The sequence below is a fragment of the Trachurus japonicus genome, chromosome 7, assembly GCF_045865225.1.
Source record: "Trachurus japonicus isolate A0001 chromosome 7, Traja_1.0".
Classification (NCBI taxonomy): Eukaryota; Metazoa; Chordata; class Actinopteri; order Carangiformes; family Carangidae; genus Trachurus; species Trachurus japonicus.
In genome coordinates, this window is record NC_140913.1 from 21,075,766 (window position 1) to 21,097,418 (window position 21,653).

A 21,653-nucleotide genomic window follows, 5' to 3' on the forward strand; every position below is an offset into this window, starting at 1 on the left:
TTCACCCAAATCTATTCATTTCAACCTGCAGTAATAGATTATCCATCCATTCATCAGTGTTACCATTTCTCCAGGCAGGGTAGGAAGGGACTGGAGTCAATACGACGTGAAACAGGATGAGGGTGAGACACCCTGAATAGGCCCAGTATATTTAAAATTTGGTTCAAGTAATATTGTGTTTGCGAAAATTACACTCTCATCCTGAAATAACAGTCAACTGACATTTGGTTTTAACATTGAAAATGTTTATTAAAGGGTGCTATTGTACACATTTGTAATATTTAATTCACACAAGAAAGTCTACATTTTAAAAATTCTGCCCCAGCAAAAACTGACAAAACTCAAGGATCCAAAAGGACAAAATATTTTTAATGTAAGAAAATGACAATGAAGTTATGAGCCAAGTGATAACAAGGGACATGATTAATGTACTGCATGTCAAGGGAAGGTCACAGCCTTCTAGCACAATGCCAAATGAAGCCAAATAAAATTACAAAAAAAAAAAAAAAGCTGATCTCAGTCTTTCGACATTTGGTCCTAAGAGTTCATGTTGGAACACAGCAGATCAAACTACACAATCAGCATCCATCGAGTCAACTGACCTCTGCTTGAGAAATTTTAATACTTAACATTCAAGAACAATAATTACAATAAACCCTTGGAAAGATTAACCCAAGAGGTTGTCCAAATATTTCAAATCATGACATCAACAATACCCCGATTACTGAGTGGATTTTAAAAATACCAATGTTTCACTAACTTGATGAGTTCGTCATAAAGAGTGGTCACACAGCCCAAACAATCTTTCTCTTTCAGCCACAAGGTGGCACACCCGAACAGCTGGTGTGAATGCTGGCTTCATTGTATATGGATACAGTAAAGATTGTCTAACCTGTGAAAATGATCCAACTACAACACTGCTGTAAAATAAAATAAAGTGGGGGGGGGTTACAAACCAAGTAAAATTACTTTTATTGTCCTTTTCTTTAAATGGCAATAGCATATAGAAAAAAAACACCACACAATGTTTACATGTTAAAACCTGGAAACGAGAGATTAAAAAAAAAAAAAGACAGTTCACTACATTATAAAGACATAATTGGCCGGTGTCCTCTGCACGTTCACAAATTGAGTCGTTTTACCTCAGTAGCAGGACAAACAAAAATCTACGAGATAAAAAGTTCTAAAAAAGGAAGTGATCATGCAACCAGGGAAGTGCTGCTGTGGTTGCTTCCTGAATATCAATACTACGTTCTTATCGTTGGGTTCTTCAAAAAAAAAAAAAAAAAGACAAAAAAAAACAGGGGCACTGCTTACATTAAGATGGGGGTTGTGCACCCAAGCTCAAAGTTAGCACAGCTTGTACCAACTCTGGCTGTCTAGACTATATTCTGAATTTTAACATGACCATCAGTGCACATGGATGCAGAATCTCTTAGTGACTTAATTGTAACCTGTAAGCACTAAAACATGATGTGTTAAGACATAAAAAGATGATAAAGAATACAAAGACAAAACAGCAGAAACCCTCCCCAGTAGCATATCACCCATGTCCACTACAGCTGCTTCTCCTGTCTGATGGATCCTTCTCAGCGGTCTGGGCCCTTGTGCTCCATTGGGGCATGGATGGAGATAACACGACTGTGTCCACTGTCTTTGTGTCGGTGTTGGACATGGTAAAGAGGAAGGATGGGAGGTTTGGTGTGAAAAATGTCTGAATCAAGCTTGTCCCTGCAGTGGAGGAGGTCCCGTTTCCTCCTGAGGTTATGCACTCACGCAGTGACAGCATCCTTCTCCTTCTTGTCGCCATCTTCATGCCAAGTGAGACGTTCCTCATAGAAGGCTATGACAATCTGTGGGCACTTATGATTGGCCTCCTTGGCAAGCACGAGATCAGCCTCATCAGAGTCTTTCCTGCAAGATGAGGACCAAAGTATGTCTTTAAAATGACTTCAGGGCTGTGCATATTGGAATAAAATTAAATATCCAATAGTACAAAAATAAAGATTTTCTTTAACAGATATTTGGTTTAATATTTGACAAGACAAGTTCAGCTGAACATGTTTCTGTGCCGTTTACTATTTGAAAACCTATTGTTACTCAGGTGTTTTAGGACCAAACCACAGTTGATTTCTTTGAAATTACATCATAGTCAATGCGTCTTACAGACAAGCCAGCCTGGGATTTGTCTGTTTACACCGATTTCTCTGTAAATATTTGTACCATTACTACTTCTACTATATATTGAGCTAGCAACACTCCTAAATGGGTTATGACACAGAGTGACTGATGACGTACAAAATCTTGCTGATAAATGACATATCATTTTATGCTGCCATGTACCGTTTGTATGTGAATGGGCAGCTAGACTATTTGTGTTGATATGATAGATATCATAGATATAGATGAATAAGTTACATGTGGCGATCTGTCATATTTAGAGCTACCGCCTCAAAGACTTGTGCCTTTCCAAATTTAAAGCAGTACTTCTACAGATGGCAAGGACAGCAAGCAAACACAGCTGCAGTTTCAGGTTAACACCCAGAAACCGGAGGAACACCATTTAGCATGAAACTCTCTTTATCATCATTGATTACGATGAAACTGTATTATAACATGTCCTTACCACACAGCTAGGGGTGGGTCTGGGCACTACTACTTTTACCAATACTGCTTGTCAATTCGGTACTTCACCAGGTGCCCCAACATAGTGAGAATGATGTGAGCCTGAATTTCTGGACAATGGATGGACTTCGTTTGGATATTAATACAGATCACTCATATTTCCACCCCCACCAGCTAAAGACCACCATGGTCAGAGTAAGGCCTGAAAGAGCAGGGTCTGTGTTTTTGTGAGCATGCTTCATGCTGCTTTAGTGCGTCAAGTTTGTGTGATGGCCTGGGCCCCGAGATAAGATATGCATCAGGGTTTTTGAGTAGCAGTGATAGACAAGAAATCTATCTTCTTAATTTCACCAGAACCAGAGGCAGCGATAACACTGGAACTTATCAATATTGTGGTCTTAAAAAAATGTAGCCCTGGGTGCATTTACTTCCAGGTTTCTGCATCCCTACATCCAACTCTATCTTACAGAACACACCACAAAAGTGGAAAATGTCATAACCAAGCTTGTGTTATGTATCACTTCTTGCATTTGAAAAAAATCACCTGAACATGAACAAAATCCGCAAAGTTTGAGATGATGCATCAACAAAACTTACCACTTCATGAGAAACATTAGGTCTCCACACGAATCTGTTGCGCCAATGATCTTCTCTGGCTCAAGTCCTCTCTCAAAGCCACGAGCAACTAGAATATCCTCCTGAAAGATGAGAAAATACTTATTTTAGTACACAAAGAGGCTCTTGTCTGTCACAACAACACGAAAGGTATGTAGACTGTTTAGCTATACTGGCAAATAGGCTAAATGTAATGGATTGTAATAAAATAAAAAACAGAAATTGAACCTTGTATAATAAAAATAAAATTCTTAAAGTCATATCGATAGAATGCCAAAAAAAAAAAACTTAATGAAAAATGGTTTTAATCATTTTTTGTTCATTATTATACTGTGGCTCAGGTTGCAAAAGTGTTCACACTGGTAAAATATGGCAGCATGCAGCCCAAACCATCTCTGGCCTGTTCAGACTTGTTTAACATGTCTTTGGCACTCTAATCACAAGTCGGTAGTACTGCTCACAGCTCTTAGATGAGACACCCAAATGTTAATTAACATATACACGACTTTTTTAATCAAGGGTGTAACTGTAGAGTCTCCCAAGAGTGGAGAACTGCTTTTGAGTTCATTGTGCTGCACTCACAGGTTGCAATGTGAGTTAAACTCACACATGCAAATAATCTGAATGAGCTATATCCTATACATTACAGACTTCTATTAAAATGGTTGGATTGGATTTAAATTTTTGACCAGGTGATGGTTCAATTTGACTGCTCCCAACCAGTCTCTCAAAAAAACATAACAAATACACCAACTTAGTATGTATACCTCCTTCTTCTTCTTGGGTTTACTTCCACCCTCTTCATCATCGTCCGAGCTTCTCTTCTTTGAGCCGCTCGACTCTTTGGAACGTCCCATGGAGCTTGAGCTTGTTTTGCTGCCCCCACCGCTGGGTGCGGTGGAGGTTCCACCACTGCCTTTCTTGTAAGTCTTCATGAATTCAGAAATAAGCTCAGGGCAATCCAGATTCTTTTCTGGCTCCCATGTGTTGTGCTTACTGAAGAAGATCACAGTGCAGCAAGTCAGTGTCAAGAGAGCCAAAACATAATCAGAGGGGAGACTGACGATCTACACCTGTATCAATGTTATGATACTATGATACTATGTAATATGTAATTTGACGTTTATAACATTCCAGTTATAAAGGTCAAATTACATAATCTTACACCAGTTCTTTTCCTGGTTTTAAGAGAGGAGTTATGGTAAACTGTACCCTTTTCAAAAATGTAGTGCATGGCCCTGCCTGGACAATATCCAGGGGTACAACTAATAATTGCATGCCATTGCTTCATTGTTTCTTTGCTTAAAACAAGATGACAACAGAGAATAAAAATTCCCATTACAATGTTTCACAGTCGAAATGTCACAACATATGTCCAGTTAATTATGTATAAATGGCTGTTTTTCTATAGTGCTTCTGAAAGAAACACTGAACAATACACTCCAGTTTTAATGCATTTGTGATGTTTAATCTCATCTATAGCCCAGTCTAATGCTGTAATTCTGCAGTGGGGTTTACACAGGTGTAACTTGGCATAGATACTACCGTCAGTACAACTTACTCTGAATATCCTTTCCACTTCAGGAAGAACTCGACCCTGCCTTTCACCACCCTCCTGTCCAGCACCTTCTCCACAACATATTCTTCCTCATCAGAGGATGAAGAGTCCTCGTCGCGAGACTTTTTGCCCATAGCAAACTTTGTTGTTGAACACCACGCTGTTGCAGGCCAAGGGTACTTTCCTGTACGAGAAGAAACGATGGAGAGGCTAATGTTTTTGAGCACAGAAGTGATCCATAATCGATATATTCCGCGCAAAATAACAAAAAACCAAAACAACAACAAATAAAAAACATTAAGCACGAAGAGACTACTTCTATTCGGCGCTGGGTTTTGAAGATATAATCTACCATACATCAAGGCACGGGATCCTTTCATTGTCGTTTACCAATGCTACGTTACAACATGCACAACTTAATGAAAATTATCATCTTCGATTTGCCGGAAAACGCCTTTCGACAAGGCCCCACGCGCTAAAAATGTTTTTTAAAAGGTACTGTAACATTTCCAGGAAAGTGAATAGCCAATGCACACGGCAATGTAGATATAGTGTTGTGGTGGCTAATCGTCTAGCTAACCACTGGGCACGAAAAGCAAACATGCTAAGGCAGATAGCCCGGGAGCTAACGCTGCAGCGAGCTAACACTAGCTAATTTCGGTACCAAACAGCTCACATAAAAATAATACCTGCAGCAGCATTTAGCTGCTTTGGTGTGTAACTACTTCTTACCCTTTTCGACGTGTAGACCGTGGGCCTTGGGCCACTTTACCGCAGCGGTAACGTTTGTCTTTCGTGGAGCTAGAGCTGCAAGGCCAACGCCGAGGCTACTTTAGCGTCTCGCTTGTTTCACAAAAAGGTACTGTGCGCTCGTCTGTGCGTAAAAAGCGCGCGTTAAAGGCGCACAATGAATGTACCCGCCCCTCGGTCAGCTGATGACCTATATACACAAAACCAAGATGCACTTACAACAATTACAACTCCGGTCTGCAAGATTTAGCGACAGGTTTATTACAAGACGTTTGCAAAATGCGCTCCAAATGCGAATGCGACGTATGTGCGTAATGTTATATACCAGTGAAATGAATATAGATGCCATGGCTACAACTCCACCCACAAATCAGAGGTCGGAATCACTTTGAATTGGTGATTTGTGGTGGAATTCGCTCTATTTTCTCATTCCTTCCTTTGGGGATTCGTGTTAGGAACCACTGTTGCGTGTATTCTGTTTAATAACCTCATATCTTTTTATAAATACCGTGTTACACATAATATTCCTAGCCAATTTTTCGTCGTCGTGAAATGCCCGCCTCCGACCAGCTCATTTGATGGTGATGGTGATTGACTGAATTTGGTCCAATCAGGACTCAGTTCCTGCTGACGATAGACTGCAGCGGGAACAACCAACCAATCACAGTGTGGGAGAGGTGTGTACGCTACTATTTATTGTACTGTTGAGGAGCAGGCTGAGCTCGTCTGACGCAGATCACCTCTGTCCGGTCTGTTCACAAGGAGTCTTCAAGGGTTTATACGCAACATGGCGAAGGACGTGAGTATTTACGATTCGGTGAAACTGTATGTGCCCTTTTGTCAAGTCTGTTGTCCCAAAATGCATGTTTTTTGGGGGGCCCTTGTCGACATGCAATGCTGTTTACCGACTGCGTTTCATCGGTGCTGCAGCAGCTACCGAGTCTAGTGAAGCCGCCATTTTATATCAGTTGGGCCTCGTGGCCTATTGTTCATGCGGCTAGCGATGTACACACACAGGGATGCCTCTTAATTCCTTAAAGTGCCTTTTAACGGCAAACTAAAGAGAAATAGTCGCACACACTGTAACAATTACGTTTGCACACAATTGAAGCGAAAGGTGTAGCTGCAACAGATATCCGACCCGCCTGCTAACGTTAATGGCGGCGACGTCTCCCTCCTCCACTGTGGCCTGGTTTGATATGTGACGCAGGACTGGATTAATGGACGAACAGCACAGCGTTGTTACTAATGTTTGACTTTTAAGTAGTTTACTAATAAAATTGACACTCGGCGCTTCATACAACTACTGGTTATTGTTTGCTGATTGCTGCGTCTTTGTCCATTGTCCAGGTCCCACGTGAGCCAGAGCAGCTCCGCAAGCTGTTCATCGGAGGTTTGAGCTTCGAGACCACAGACGAGAGCCTCCGAGCTCACTTTGAACAATGGGGGAGCCTAACGGATTGTGTGGTAAGTGGGTTTGTGAGGAATAATGCTTGGATGCTACAAAGCGCCCATTTTGAATAGCTGCAGACAGCATAATCACATGACTCCATATTTCAAGCAGAAAACAATAAATATTTGCTTTATTTGGGGGGGGGGGGGATATCCTTGGCTATGCACATGATTCAGTCTGCAAACAGTCCCCGTGCTTTTGGAATAGTTTGTGCTACTATCTACGTGTGTAATACTACCCAGTGCTGTTGTAGTGTACTCCACTGATGTAAATGGACAGGGCAAAAAAAAAAAAACGTGGCCCAGTAATATAATTGAATTGAACCACCCCCATATTGACTAAGTGTATTTTGTCTAGTAAGTAATTGAAGCTTCTTCCTTCAGGTCATGAGGGACCCCAACAGCAAGAGATCCAGGGGCTTTGGCTTTGTCACATACTCATCAGTACAAGAGGTTGATGCTGCCATGACTGCTCGCCCCCACAAGGTCGACGGAAGAGTGGTGGAGCCCAAACGGGCCGTTTCTAGAGAGGTACGTTGTGCTTATGCTGGAAATATGCTTCTCCATACAATAACGAGTGAAAATGATGTGAATGTTTGGTAACAATGACAATTGTCTGTCCGCAGGACTCAAACCGACCGGGGGCTCATGTAACTGTCAAAAAGATCTTTGTTGGCGGCATCAAGGAAGATACAGAGGAGTCGCACCTGCGGGATTACTTCCAGCAGTTTGGCAAAATCGAGGTCATTGATATCATGACTGACCGCAATACTGGAAAGAAGAGGGGCTTTGCTTTTGTCACGTTTGATGACCATGATTCAGTTGACAGGATTGTCAGTAAGTATAAGTCCTCTGTGCCAAAATTATGTAATTTAACTGTCGTCATCTTGACTGGCTACTTAATACATCCTCTGTCCTGTCCCACAGTCCAGAAATACCACACAATCAACTCCCACAACTGTGAAGTGAGGAAAGCCCTTACAAGGCAGGAAATGCAGACTGCAGGAATGGGTATGAGAGGGAATTTTTTACTATGTTGCTGACCTAGATTATGCACAGCAACATTAGTTCACACTGACATAATTGGCACTGCTCCAGGACTAATGGGCTGTGTTTTTGTTTTTCAGGTCGCAGCAGCGGTGGCAGGCCCTACGACTACGACAGAGGCTTCAATCAGGGTTAGTGTTCTTTGAGTAGGCTTCCCCTTCATTTGTTTTTATTTGCAATGGTGTGATGTCTAAAGCCAGACTTGTTTGTTTCCTTTAGGAGGAGGAGGAGGTGGAGGAGGTGGGAGGGGGCGATACGGTGATGGTCCATACAATTGCAATGGAGGAGATGGTGGTGAGTAGGACATTTTGTCAAACTCATGTTTTTTTCAGTACTGAAGCTTTGCATTGCACTCAATATGTCATTTATGTTGTAGGCTATGGAGGTGGCCCAAGCGGTCCAGGTGGATATAATGGTGGCAACCGTGGTTATAACCAAGGTTACAACCAGGGTGGAGGTGGAGGCGGAGGCTATGGAGGAAATGGTTATGACAGCAACGGTTATGGTAAGTGTCCCCTTAATTTCCTTTGCTTATCTGAACTACCTGTGGTGGTCAAGCTGTAATTAACAATAATTTGTTTGTAGGCAACTGCGGCGGCGGTGGTGGTGGTGGCGGCGGCGGCGGCGGCAGCAACTACAACAACATGGGCCACTATGATCCCCAGGCCTCTAACTTTGGCCCCATGAAGAACAACTTTGGTGGTGGCGGCGGCGGCGGTGGCAGGAACTTTGGTGGTAAGGGTCAATAGATGGTCAGCAGGTGTGATGTGCACTGCTGGGTGCACGTAAACTGACTTGTGTTTACCCGCAGGTGGCTATGGAGGGGGCTCCAACAACGGATATGGCCGTCCAGGACGATTTTGAAATGTGAAGCGGTAAGAATCTAAAGGCATGCTCACACTGTTAACTTTGTATCATTAAAACCAGAGTTTGTGGTTGCAGGGTATCGTTAAGTGCAGATAACATTTAAAAATTCACTCTGGATGTCAGGTCATACAAAGTCAGTGCACAGTTAACAATGTTGTTCCGTATTGTTCAACAGGACTGAGTACTTAGGAGAGGAGAGCAAGGAGAGGAGAGCAAGCGAAGTGACAGGGCAGCTGCAGGTTTACCTCCTAAATCTGCTCAGCCAAACAGTTGTGGCAGGTTACAGCTGCTGCAAGAAGAGATGTACAGTAGATAAATCATGGAGGGTCTTCATTTAAACGTTTTTGTTTCTTTTTATTCATCAAAATGTGTTTCTGGAAAGCAAGCATTCCAATAAGGTTTTATGTAGATTTCTTTTTTCCTTTTTTTTTTTTTTTCCTTAAAGGTCTGGTTTTATTTGTAACTGCATCAAATCAAGCTGAAATAAACCATCTTTCAGTTTTTTTTAAAAAGTCTTGTTAGCCTCTTCAGTGTGGGAAAGGGAGGGCACATTAGACACTGCACAATGTGGGGGAGAGGGTCATATTTTGCATATCATGAGTCTGGAGAAGCACATTTCCTTGGTTTGCAAGAAATCCTACACTAGTCATCACATATGGTACTTCATGAATCAATGCACTTAAAATCTCAATATGAAATGCAATGGTGAGGAATGAGAAGGTGTGCAAATGCAGTCATCATAAAGAGGAATGAGAAGGTGTGCAAATGCAGTCATCATAAAGGGGAATGAGAAGGTGTGCAAATGCAGTCATCAAAAAGAGCCCATCACTTGGTAAAGACTCTACCCTGAGGTCTGCAAAGATCTTCTGGAGGATGCTAGCTTACATGCAAAGTCTTTGAGGCTAGCCATGGAAGCCAGCTGAGGGAGAGCAGTAGCAAAACCATCGCCAGGATCATTGAAGCAGGGGAGAGTGAGAACAGAGGCCTGAGGCTAGCAGGCAGCAGCTACCAAAAGGCTTAAATGCTGTCTGTAGGTAAGACCAGACTTCTCAACTACTGATAGTGTATATCTTGCTTTTGTCATGTAGCTGGTAGAAAGTTGTGTTGCCCAATAATGACGTAACATTTCTTTGTGCAAACAAGTTTTTATTATGACTTACACCTTTTGACTGGTAAAATTGGCCTCTTAATTGTGCACAGAGGTCTTACAACAGAATGCATGCTGTTAAATAAAACAGTTATTTGAAAGATTGCTTTTTACTTATTTGGTATTTCTGCTTTCTAGGCAACTCTACACAATGGTCTCCAAAAACCTGTCTTCATTTCTATGACAATGGCTTCAATCAAATCAGGTACAGAACAATAAAGTGTCCAGCCACTTTTTTTTTCTTCTTTCTATTTCAGTTTAACCTGATTGTGTTTCTCTGCCTCACAGGTTTACATGGAAAAATGATGCTGGTGCAGAAGACTCATCCCTTTTTTACTTTTTTTACTGTTTTTAAAATAAAGTATTTTTTTTTACAAAGTACTCTGGTGTGGTTCTACTCAATTCTGGTAACATGTAAAATGCCCATTAGTGCATGATGTGTGTACATATGCAGGCAGAACCAGGTGAACTTCAGTTGGCACAGTCAGGCAGGCAGAACATGTTCTGCAATAACTCTAAAGACATGAATGTCCCCAGTTCTTCAGCATTGTTCTCTCTTTTGCATAGCTGTGTGAGGTACCAAATAAATTTTCCCATCAGGTGTCTGTTGCAGGGTGTATTCATCTATTGAGTATGGCTGTCCATCTTCATCTCTTAGGTGAGAAAATACTTCTGAATATAGATCTGTAAGGCGATGTTTGATGAACGACAAGCTGCGTTGGAACTCGAGCCTTTCCTGTGCCAGATGTTCTCTCTGGGTCTGCAGCTGGCCCAGTTCTCGTTCGAGGTGAATTATGCTCTCGAGCTTCCTCTTCCTGCAGTTCTGAGCTGCCACCTTGTTCTTCCCTCTCCTCCTAATGTCCCTTACCAGTGCTAGTTGACTATCTGTCAGAGTATATTGTGTCAGAAGCTCATTGAAGTCATCTACAGGGAGATTGATAATCTTTTCCATGGGGAAGGGAATCTTCAAAGCCACTGCCCGACGCTCATCTCTGGTCAGACTAGCAGATGTGGAGGTGCCGGCCTGTGGTTTTGTGTACATGTTGTGCTGTGAGCTCCCTCTGCTGGACACCCCAGAGTCATTGTACATGTCATTCAAAGCAGCAGCCTGGCCCTGTGGTTTCACTGATCGTGCAGTCAGAGCATTTGGTTGTGCGTGAGATAAAGTGGGTTGGGGAGAAAAATAAGATGAATGTGCACCTGAGTGTAAATATGATTGAGACTGACTCTCATAGTCCATTGAGTAATGGATGTGGGCTCTTCTGGCATGCTCAGTCATGCTGTCTGGTTCACCATCACTGTATGTCATGCTCATGTCTACTCCCTGGTAACCTGGTGCACCACCAACAGGATTATCTGGAGAGGCCAGTGGTGGACTAGAGCCCAGAGACAAACCAGAGTCTGATTCCAGATCCTCAGCTGAGCGAACGTGTGAGATTTGTCCGTGCGTAGTCCACAGCATGTGCCGATTTAGACCCTGAGAGGAACAAGCATTGGCTCTCCTGTGCCCTTGACTGCTACCTGACATGTTCATCTGCTCCCTAAGAGCCATGAGAGGGGGCTGCGTCTGGGAGGAGATGGGGGGCATTCTTTGACTGAGCTGAGACCCAGAGTGTCCGTACATTGCCTCTGCGTTGCTTCCCGGACGATGACAGGCGGGCACCTCTTCAGGGTAACATCCATTGTAAGTGTCAGCAGTGCTGAGCTCACAGGTAGCAGGAGGATGCTCAGAGTGAGACTGAGCCATCCCATACCCTCCCACATGGACCATGGGCTCCATGGTTTGGTACTGTGCTGTTTCATAGGAGCCTTCTCGAGGGACTTCAAACTCCTGTAACGATAACAATAAGGACTCACCTAGATGTGATTGGCAGGCATATAGGCTACAACAGATACAGAATGGTTAAAGACAAATTAAATTCTCCAGAGTACCAAGTTAATTAGAGTATTTTTCACAATTCTTCTGCTTTGCTATAGAGCACAGTTTGCCCCCACTTCAGCCTGCCACCCTGAGCCTATGAAGGGCTCATAGATGTGATCAGGTTTCACCTGGAAACAGATGGCTATTGTGCAGTGCAGGGGGGCTGCTAGCAACATACAGCGTTTGCCCCCTTTCACAATCTCTTCATCCTGCCATCAGTCAAATAGACCATTGTTGCCCATATCACCTGAGTATTCGTTTTTCAACAGTAGCCATCACATGAAAATTGATTAAAATGTATCATTCCACTGGAATTAACCAATAATATTCAGTTAGTTATGAACCACATTTTTAATGGGTGAATCTTGTAGCTTATGTTCAGCATTTAAAAAAGAAGAAAAAAATAACACATTTGACAAACTGATTAAATATGGTCAGATTAGCCAAACCTGTACTGTCTGTAATAGATGCTAAACATATTAGTGAGGTCAGAGCCCAGAAAGGGAAAAAATATATACATTTTGTTCACCTTATGTGAATTTATCAGATACAATACAACCTGTACCTCCATGATTATGCACCATGGGGAGTTGGAATAACATACACTGAATGGTAGCTATATCTGGCATAAAATGGGTAATGTATATGGTAATATTTTGCAATAAAAAAAGTCAGACTTTTACAGTGCCCTCAGTGTGTCAGTGCTTTAGAGTTACCTGCAGCTCTGAGATGGCCATCAGCTCCTGCCAAGCCACATCTATCTCTGTGTCTCCAGGGAAATTAGTCGGCATGGACACTCCTCCACACAGCCTGCCTGGAGTAGCTAATACCTAGGAAAAGAAAATGAAACTAATTCATACGTCTCTTCTAGGCTTGATTGTATGTTATATATGTTTCCTTCTTAATAAACAGACCTACCTCACAGGTTCTCCTCAGTGGGAGAACATAATTGGCCGTAGAACACATTCAGGACAGGCTCTCACTACAAATGATCAACCTGGTAGAGACAGAAAATAGTGAGATATATTAACTATGCAGCCTCTACACTTTGAATAATACAAGAAAGAAGAAGTATAAACAATAAAGAACATTATACTAATCAAAGTATCTTTTCGTCACAGCATGCCTTGAAACACGTGTAATACATACAATACATTACATATCTGAAGAGCTGCTGGTGCTAAATAAATGACTGTTTGGGTGTTGTGTCTTTTTGGAGCGTATGAAGGATTCAGTTCAGTTGAGTTGACTCCTCCCATCAGCTGTCCCGGGGTGCAGCTATGCCAACCCCTGATAAGACAATCTACGGGGAAACAGCATGCTCTACAAGACAGACTGGGGCCTGGTGACTGCTTTGGGAACCTTGGTGTATTGCTAGCATAGGTCCAGTTTTCAAGACCTGCAGTCTTGGAACATCATGGATTGTATTAGCACAGAACACACCCAGAATTCAAAGTTTTCGGTATGAAACATGTCAAATGACGGCAGAGAGAGGGATGTGAACACTGAAGGTCACAAACCCATATACTGTAGCAGTATGTATCATGTAGCTGTATATATTTAATTTATAGGGTGTGTTTTTTTAACAGCTGTTTTTTTTAGTTGTTTTAACCACAATTCTACCCAGAGATGACAAAATTAGCGCCAGTGATGCTCCATACCCTGATTTCTGTTACGTCCCTTATGTAACAGTGTTCATTTGTGTTAAATAAAATAACAAATAAATTGTATTGTCAACCATGACAGTGGACAAGTCACTTAAATAATTTGTTTGTTATTCTTAATACTGTGTTAATTTAACATTTTTTTATTGGATGAGGATGACCCACTGACCGTAATGATATAATTTCATGTTTTACAAAAAAACGATTTAAAAAAGATATAAGTCACCAACAACAGGCTGTGTCCCAGAGGTGTCACAGATTACAGTTAAACTCAATGGGTGTAGCCTCTGAAGACAATGGCCTGCATCAACTAAACTGTTTAAGATTTGAGAAGAAAAAATAATTGCAATCGCAATTGGTTAGTTCTAATATAGTTTTCAAGTGTCACCCATGTAATGTTTCCACGGGTGATATTTATTATACAATTTTTAACTAAACTTTAAATTTCTAAACTGCAAAATCAGTTGTCGGCATTAAATCTGCAATATTAATTATTACTTTATTAAAAAGCTATGTGCTATCACGTGCCGCTTTTAGTATAGTTATAATATTTAAATGTTCTGAAACATGTGGCTATAACTATAATATCCTGTTACAACTGGTGTCAGGTTGGTGGTAAGTTTTTTTTTCTTTTCTTTTTAACAGCTGTTTCCTTTACTGTAAGGAATCATAATTCACTGTCAAAATGAAAAATTCTATTCACCAGTTCATTTAGTGAAATGAAAAATAAAAAACTTGATAAAGCAGTGAATAAAATTAGGTCAGAAAGATTATATTTCATTTAATTTGTGGAAACCTATTTGCAGAAAAACATAGGGAATCTGTATTAATGCATAAGGCATATAAGTTGCATATCAAAGCCTCACTTAAAGATTAACTTAATTTAACGACTAAACAACAATACAATTTAATTGTTCAATACTTTCACTTTGGTACATGTGGATGTGTAATGTCATGGTATCTGAGTACTATTATATACTAAGTTCTTTTATGGATACAGTAGTAGTAACCGTAAAGTAAAGTTGTAACCTCTCAGCATGTAGTCTTATAATAGAAAGAGAAAACATTGGACAAATGACTGGAAGTAAGATGAGTAAACATACCTGAGCAACATTCTCTGCGTCTTCAACGGGTAATTAGTAAAAAAAAACAAATAAAACAATCCCGACGGTAAGAGAAAAATGAAATTCTCTTCTCAAATATGTTACTTTTAACAGTTCACAACAGGCGAGTCCTCTTGCTCTATATCTTATTCAGCTGTCTCTCTCTCTCTGTTCAGCTACTCATACAGTCACCGGCATAAATGGGATGGCTCTGTGCAGACAAACGCAATCTTCCTGTAAAGCACCCACACCACAGTTTTTTGCACTCTTGCATCCTTAATAGCACACTTGCACCCCAACCTCCAAATTTCCCTTTTGCCCACATGACAAACCACAAACCAACAGTTTGGCATACACCATGGCAATCGTTTTGTCTGTCTACTGTGAAGTAGATAGCTGTTTACAAATCCAGAGAAAAAGACTGAAACCAATTTTGATTCCAATTATGAAACATCAATACACGTAAAACGATCGGGTTAGAGAACTAAAACTGAGTGAAAACAAGCCGGATGGTTGTTCCTGTCCTGGCCAAACCGTACAAGAACGGTGTCCTTTCAAATCCTCCCAAACGAAAGGTATGAGGAGTGTGATGTGGACTGGAGCACCTGGAGTCAGAGCCGGCGTTGCGGTGAGGGCCCTGTTCAAGCAGGGGTGGGTTGGAGGCTGGATTGAGACTTAGTTTAGTAGAAATGGAATGTACACCCTCCGCCAGGTAAGAAAGACTACATTGTTCCTCTATCTGGCAGAGCAACCACCAAGGGAGCGAGAGGAGCAGGGGGAGAATGAGGGGAGCGTGTCTTACATAGCAAGTGACCATTAAAATCCTTCACAAAAAATCCCCTCATTGCCCTGATCTGAAACACTGTGAACAGGGAACTCACAAAGGCTATGTGTTAGGTAGAACTGCCTCATTGTGCAACAGCTTTCACGATAGTGGTAGTAGTAGTAGTAGTGGTAGTGCTAATTTATTGTTTCGTACAGCAATAAGTGTTTATTTTTATACACTCTGTGAGTTGACAGTATATCTGTCCCACAGTGACAGAGATGATTTTGTAACCAATCCACATCACATGAAATATTCAAGGCCTTTCATGTTCTGTAAATGACCTCTTACTCTGTACATTACAGCAGAGTGGGTAGATTTCATTTCAAAATACTGGTGAAACCAAATCGCTAAATGGACATATTGAAATGTATGTATGTTGACTGACCTTCTGTTGGTACAACATATGTTGAGATAACCTCTGCAAAGTCAGATAAGCAGGTACAAACATGTTAAGGTGTCTCTATGTAAAATCCTGTGGGCCGTTTTCTGAAAAGTGAAACATTTGCTGTTATTTGTATATAAGACGACTGCACTGTGTAACATGTGTATGTTACGTATTTAAACAAGCACAGACTCTGTGGAATTTAGTTTTCTCTAGAAATGCAAAGCCAAGAGCAGATGACACAATCACTTTCCGTAAGTTGCAGTGGGTGAATTAGCATGTAACAAAAATATATTTGCAAGTCACAGAAAACTCCAGGAAAAGGTGCACAAATAAACTCACACTTTCACAAATATTCTACATTTAGAATATAGACTACACACTTGAACATGTTCACCATTTTCACTCATATCTCTGTGTAATATATTTGTCTTGACTAACTCCATTGTTACACTTTGTTAATTATCAAAGAACAGGGAGTGAAAGGATAAATGAAAAAGTTTGAGGGACATATTGTAAATGTTTGCTCTGTATGCTGACCTGATGTTTCACTGTGAGATAAACATAAATTGTGGGAGTTGAGACTTTCAGTAAGGCAGTAGATATTCAAAGCCATGAGAACATGGAAGGTTTTGTCTGGCTGAATCCAATATCACATCCCACTGAGACATAAATCGCAATGTTTTCTCTGTCATTGTTCTAAGATGGAAAAAGTAGGTGGCTGACAGAGTCAAGAAAGGTGAATGTCTACCAGGAATCAAAGAAGGGACTTCCCAACCCAAGTTCCTAGCACCCAGCCCCTGACTCAACCACCGCCTCGGCATGCCAAAGAGCACCCTGTTATTACTGCGACCACAGTGGTTTTGAATCTGGACACAGTTCCCAGGTCAACGCCCACGTTCCCTGTTTGTGTTTATTTGCTTCAATTAGTCTTTGACATCTCTGCTTTCCAGCTTGCTTCAACTTCTCTGGACTGTCACCCTTTATTTATTGTGCACCTCAGTGCCACAAACAACTGGACTTCAAAAATAGACCCAACATGCTGGGTGGGACCTGCACACAGTTGACTCACTGGTTCTTGGACATTTTATTTTACTACAGAGTGTTCAATGAAATCTGAATTTAATGGTTAACGGTTTTTGTTTCCCTGCTCCTCTCTGTATCCTGGTGTTTCCACTGTATTTAATTTGTTCATTAAGGATAGTGGAATGTGGCATTTTGGTTTTGTCTTAACATCCAGAAGGCTGTATCAGACTTGAGCGGAAAAACCACCTCACTACTAAACAAAATGAGTGTGTGCTTTGGGTTGTGGTATCAAAAAGGGAATATTTTTGGAGTGAGTTTCTGGGAAAGGAAAAAAAAATAGAGTGCAGATGTAGTATGATTTTTTATTCGCATTAATTATTAACCATCTTGATTTCTAAACATGAAAATTAAGCATGTTTTACTTGTCTGTCAATTGTACATGTAACATTGAAGAAAAACAATGCAAGTTGAGAGAACATAAAAATGTCAATTTGAACTGAACTGAATTGAACTTCTTTTCATTCGTTTCACACGAAACTATCTAGATCAGGGGTGAGAGCAATGGTAAGTAGATAGACATTTGATCCGAAGATAACCTCTCTATGGTTGTTCTTGAAAACGGCTGTCATGATGGTCACAGATTATCACTACCTGAAAAAGCACAAATGAGGAACCTGAAGATGCAGCATCATTCTTCTGAATGTCACAATATGGGCTGTGCTTATCTCAAGATGTTTAGATAAGGATAAAGTTATGCAACAACAAAATTTAATTTCATAATTAGGGTATATTTAGCTTTACATTAACATATTATATGACTTGTATTGGAAAATGGGGTTGCAGATAAGAAAATTAGTTATTTACTATCTATTGTTTTAATGTCTTTAAATGTTTGTGTGCATAGATATTTGTAGGTTACATACATCGTGCAATGGCAATTTTAAACATGCAATTACTGGAGGCCTATGTCAAGGCTGCTTATTATAGTAATACAGACACGGAGAGGGAAGGCAGGGAAAGGAGGATGTTGACTGGCGGAAGCTCTGCTTAATGCTGATAAAAGGACCACTTGGTTCTTAGGAAGGGAACTGCTAACTGCTGTGGTTGCTGCTGGCATTAACTGAGGAGAGGGTATAGCAACCCATAATGTCACACTACTACATCCTCTCTATGTATTATGTTTTTAATTTCTGCTTTGTCGTGAGTGATAGACTAATTTAATGATGTAGGCCTAGATATTTCATTGAACTTGATCAGGGGATGTTCTGTGTAAGTGACATTATCAGCCTCTTTAACAGTTCGATCACATCATGCTTTTTAAGATTTTACAAACAAGTCGATTTATAACCTACTTAACTCTTAAGTTCTTTTTGCAGGTTTTTCAACTATGACATAGCTATAGGTGCTTTACATTTTTACACATATTTTGGTTCCATTTTTAAGCCTGTACAATCAAGCAAAGTCACAGTGTAGGACTGTTAGGCCACTTTTTGTATGTTCTTTTATAATATTTGTTGATTCATCATTTAACTTTCATTCAACCCCACTACTAACTCTGCCAGTCATCATCACTTAACAAAATTATAATGAAGGCATGACTATGTCTGACTTCACAGACAACATGGCACGATGACAGTGACACCTTTATGTTTATCAACCTTACTGTAGGCCTATCTGTGCGCTAGTTCAAGGCAGTGCACTGTTTCCTCCCTAGTCAGGGTCATTTTGAAATTGTAGTGGCTGAATTGTGTAAGGATAGCGTAGTATTGCAACATTTCATGGTTTCTTGCCGCACTGTTATGAATGCGTGTCATAATAGTTTGTTTCTTTTGACCGTTTTGCAGTTAAATAATGGCTGTAGCCTACACCATTTGCTTTCCAAACTGTGTGTATTTCCGTATTATTTGAAACTCAAGCTCAACCATATTTTACAGTAAGGTCAAATTCTGATGTCATCTATGGAGTGAGATAGAGGGAAATCCCCATCAGCCTGGGTTTCCAAATGCTTCCCAGAAGTGGGAACTAAGATAATTGGAGTTGGTTAAATGTAGGAGGATCCTGAAAAAAGATGTTGATGAGTGTGAGCAAGCTAAAAGGGCTGGTAAATGAGAGATTGTTTCTAACAATACCAGTCCTGCAAAAAGCAGCGACCACTTAATTCATGAAACTTATCATATTTCATAATAAGGATCTAATCAAGTATTGAACTCTGAACCTCAGTAGGCCTACTGGGATTTAACAATCAGTACTGCAAACAATATCCCCCACCCAATTCCTTTTTTGATAGCCTAGCTGCTGTGGTTGGGGAAAGTTGTAGTGGTGGAAAATATATATATGAATAGTATTCAAGTACTGTAGTAAGATACAAATTTGTTTAAAGCAGAAGTAAGCGGAATATTTGTGTTAATATAAGTCTTAAATAGTTATATCTTCCGACAGCAATCACTTACATAGGGTGTTTGGTCCGAAACACGGGTCTGTCAGTCACTCTGCTCTGCTGTAAGCCGAGGAGAAAACTTCTTGTATACTTCCTTGTATCCTACAACTTTTATCCAATGAGGAGAGAGAACGCCATAAAGGGCTGTGTGTGCAGCCAAGGGATGCGCGTGAATGTGGTGACGTAGGGACGAGGACCAATAGATCCATGACAAGGGCGGGGGCTGCTAACTCCATCGGCTGACAAGAAGTTAGCCAAAATGACCGGATTGCTTACTTCTGCTTTAAGTATTTGAACTTAGGTGTTTCATTTTATGCTTGTCCATGTGTCTACTTCAGAGGCGAGTACTGTAGGCTACTCTTTACTTCACATTCATTTTCAAGATGATACATATTTTTGCAGATTCAGTTTATTAGAACAAATTTAACCCACAAATGAATTAAGATGTATTATAAATTAAACCACTCAGCAATACAAAAGGATTTAGATTATCCTCACCTCTAGAATGTTAAATTCATACATTAATGCACTGAGGTGACATCAGGTAAATTGAGCCACTTTTTGGTAAATCGCTTAGGAAACTAAAAAAAGCACTGTGTGACACTGACTTGTTTTTTTGTAGTTCATATTGACTGTTTTTAATATATTTTTGCTGAATTGACATAGGCTAATTAAATATAATTGTTCAAGTCCTATCTTTTGAAACATCAGTTGTCCAACATTTTTGAGATGAGCATTGTTCAGGTAAAATGGGCCACCTGTTCAGGTGAAACGAGCCACAATGAGCCACTGAAGCAAAACACAGTCATTTCTTCTTCTTCTTTTCCCTTAAAGTTTAGTTTGGGGTTTTTAGGCCTTTAAGCGATAGGGCAGCTGTAGAGAGACAGAGAGGGGGAATGACATGCAGCATAGGGCCACCAGAGGAATCAAAACATAATTTCTGATAAATCAATCCACATATATAATATTATTATATTACATTTGAATTCATGAACAATAACATTGAAACATTAAGAATGAATAGAACACTAGAATAACATCATGACAATTTTGGAACTTGTGTGTGTGTATTTGTGGTGTTAGTGTGCGTGCATGCGTGTCTGTGTGTTTGTGTGTGCACAAGCTTAGCTGAAATGCCCACAAAAAATGCATTTGAATTAAAAATAAGTTAGCTTAGCAAGAATTTTGCATTCTATCCGATGAGGGGAATCACAATATGTATTATAAATCACATTTTTTATTGTATATCTGTTTTTACTGAGTTATCAACCTTATCAGTTTGAAAAAAAAATTGTCTGCCAGGCCACTTCTCACACTTCTCATCAGCAGGCTGGATATAAAGCATTGTCCCACCCACAACAACAACCAAAGACCACTAGAATCAATAGTTTTTTGTCAAGTACAGTTGTAGCAACAATTTGAAATAATTTGCAGCCATTGCCTGTTAAAATTTAAAGAGCTAGGAGGCTCAAACCTTAAATGGCTCATTTTACCTGGTGGCTCAATTTAGCTGATGTCACCCCACCGATATATTATTTTGAAATGTGTCATTCTGCAAAATGCATACAAGTGCTGTTGGATATTTACTTGTAACTGACTTCAGTTTTTCTACACAATGCCCCTTTTATTTGTAAGTAAATGAGCTGATGAGTGCTACTTGATAGCTGAAATGTTACTATAGTTAAAGGCTTAGCTTGTAAATTTGGGCCCTCGATTGTATGTGTCAGTGTATTAGCCCTAGTAGTGTGTCAGTGGATCACTTTCACCTCTTAGTTCTAAAAACAACTTTATTTAGTGGTTAAGAAGGCAGTGAAGCCACATTAAGTAGGACAAGTGTTTATGAAAAGTTATTTGTCTAACATGCTGACAGTAGCCTACATAAAAAAGCATCTGAAGAAAGTTTTGTACGTTCCATAATAAACACCTGGATGCAGCCGTGTTTCACAGTAGCCTACATGTATTCCCTCTTTTTTGATGTAGGCTCTTTCAGTGTAAACATGGTTACTTGAAAAAACATTGATCCCCACTTTATTTGTTCACACTCCACTCATCTCCTCTCCTCTCTAGCATTCACAAAACAACGTTTTATTTGCCTTACTGCTGTACAAGCTTGTAGCCTATTACTTTTAGAGAAGTCGAGTGTGGATCAGATGTCAATAACACACGGTAGCCTACATTAAATGTATTCATTAAATGTATTCTCCCCTGGCTCCCCTCCCTTCAGGAAACTGCC

At 40.4% G+C, this 21,653-nt stretch overlaps 3 protein-coding genes across 7 annotated transcripts; 1 reads left to right on the top strand and 2 right to left on the bottom strand.

The window, feature by feature from the left end:
• Window positions 1–348: 348 nt before the first annotated feature.
• Window positions 349–5,666, bottom strand: cbx5 (chromobox homolog 5 (HP1 alpha homolog, Drosophila)). Of its 2 annotated transcripts, none has more exons than XM_085782036.1 (5): window positions 5,531–5,666; window positions 4,802–4,982; window positions 4,008–4,236; window positions 3,223–3,323; window positions 349–1,914 (listed from the first exon to the last, which is right to left on the bottom strand). In XM_085782036.1, exons 2-5 carry the CDS (start codon window positions 4,930–4,932, stop codon window positions 1,773–1,775), a joined length of 603 nt encoding a protein of 200 aa, XP_085638162.1. In that variant the 5' UTR covers window positions 4,933–4,982; window positions 5,531–5,666; the 3' UTR covers window positions 349–1,772. The 2 variants fall into 2 exon arrangements, with proteins under 2 accessions (XP_085638162.1, XP_085638163.1); XM_085782037.1 differs by having other exon boundaries at window positions 5,488–5,666.
• Window positions 5,667–6,301: 635 nt separating this feature from the next.
• Window positions 6,302–9,426, top strand: hnrnpa1b (heterogeneous nuclear ribonucleoprotein A1b). 2 transcript variants are annotated; one of them, XM_085782034.1, is made up of 11 exons: window positions 6,302–6,347; window positions 6,899–7,015; window positions 7,385–7,531; window positions 7,627–7,837; window positions 7,928–8,011; window positions 8,128–8,178; window positions 8,288–8,341; window positions 8,424–8,552; window positions 8,633–8,782; window positions 8,859–8,922; window positions 9,090–9,426. In XM_085782034.1, exons 1-10 carry the CDS (start codon window positions 6,336–6,338, stop codon window positions 8,909–8,911), a joined length of 1,008 nt encoding a protein of 335 aa, XP_085638160.1. In that variant the 5' UTR covers window positions 6,302–6,335; the 3' UTR covers window positions 8,912–8,922; window positions 9,090–9,426. The 2 variants fall into 2 exon arrangements, with proteins under 2 accessions (XP_085638160.1, XP_085638161.1); XM_085782035.1 differs by having other exon boundaries at window positions 8,633–8,779.
• A 613-nt stretch (window positions 9,427–10,039) lies between these two features.
• nfe2 (nuclear factor, erythroid 2) lies at window positions 10,040–15,619 on the bottom strand. Of its 3 annotated transcripts, none has more exons than XM_085782031.1 (4): window positions 14,750–15,619; window positions 12,901–12,979; window positions 12,699–12,812; window positions 10,040–11,892 (listed from the first exon to the last, which is right to left on the bottom strand). In XM_085782031.1, exons 2-4 carry the CDS (start codon window positions 12,946–12,948, stop codon window positions 10,603–10,605), a joined length of 1,452 nt encoding a protein of 483 aa, XP_085638157.1. In that variant the 5' UTR covers window positions 12,949–12,979; window positions 14,750–15,619; the 3' UTR covers window positions 10,040–10,602. The 3 variants fall into 3 exon arrangements, with proteins under 3 accessions (XP_085638157.1, XP_085638158.1, XP_085638159.1); XM_085782032.1 differs by lacking the exon at window positions 14,750–15,619 and adding an exon at window positions 13,132–13,180 and having other exon boundaries at window positions 10,411–11,892; XM_085782033.1 differs by lacking the exon at window positions 14,750–15,619 and adding an exon at window positions 13,137–13,157 and having other exon boundaries at window positions 10,411–11,892.
• Window positions 15,620–21,653: the final 6,034 nt, after the last annotated feature.

What these genes read in the sequence shown, in the direction of transcription:
- hnrnpa1b (XM_085782034.1), top strand. An exon ending in GGAGCCTAACGGATTGTGTG is followed by an intron (nt 7,016 to 7,384) that starts GTAAGTGGGTTT and finishes TTCTTCCTTCAG; the next exon opens with GTCATGAGGGACCCCAACAG. An exon ending in CGACAGAGGCTTCAATCAGG is followed by an intron (nt 8,179 to 8,287) that starts GTTAGTGTTCTT and finishes GAGGTGGAGGAG; the next exon opens with GTGGGAGGGGGCGATACGGT.
- cbx5 (XM_085782036.1), bottom strand. Translation starts at nt 4,932, where the DNA reads ATGGGCAAAAAGTCTCGCGACGAGGACTCTTCATCCTCTGATGAGGAA. An exon ending in AAGTGGAAAGGATATTCAGA is followed by an intron (nt 4,237 to 4,801) that starts GTAAGTTGTACT and finishes GATCTTCTTCAG; the next exon opens with TAAGCACAACACATGGGAGC. An exon ending in AACCCAAGAAGAAGAAGGAG is followed by an intron (nt 3,324 to 4,007) that starts GTATACATACTA and finishes CTCATCTTTCAG; the next exon opens with GAGGATATTCTAGTTGCTCG.
- nfe2 (XM_085782031.1), bottom strand. Translation starts at nt 12,948, where the DNA reads ATGTGTTCTACGGCCAATTATGTTCTCCCACTGAGGAGAACCTGTGAG. An exon ending in CACTGAGGAGAACCTGTGAG is followed by an intron (nt 12,813 to 12,900) that starts GTAGGTCTGTTT and finishes TTCTTTTCCTAG; the next exon opens with GTATTAGCTACTCCAGGCAG. An exon ending in TGGCCATCTCAGAGCTGCAG is followed by an intron (nt 11,893 to 12,698) that starts GTAACTCTAAAG and finishes TTATCGTTACAG; the next exon opens with GAGTTTGAAGTCCCTCGAGA.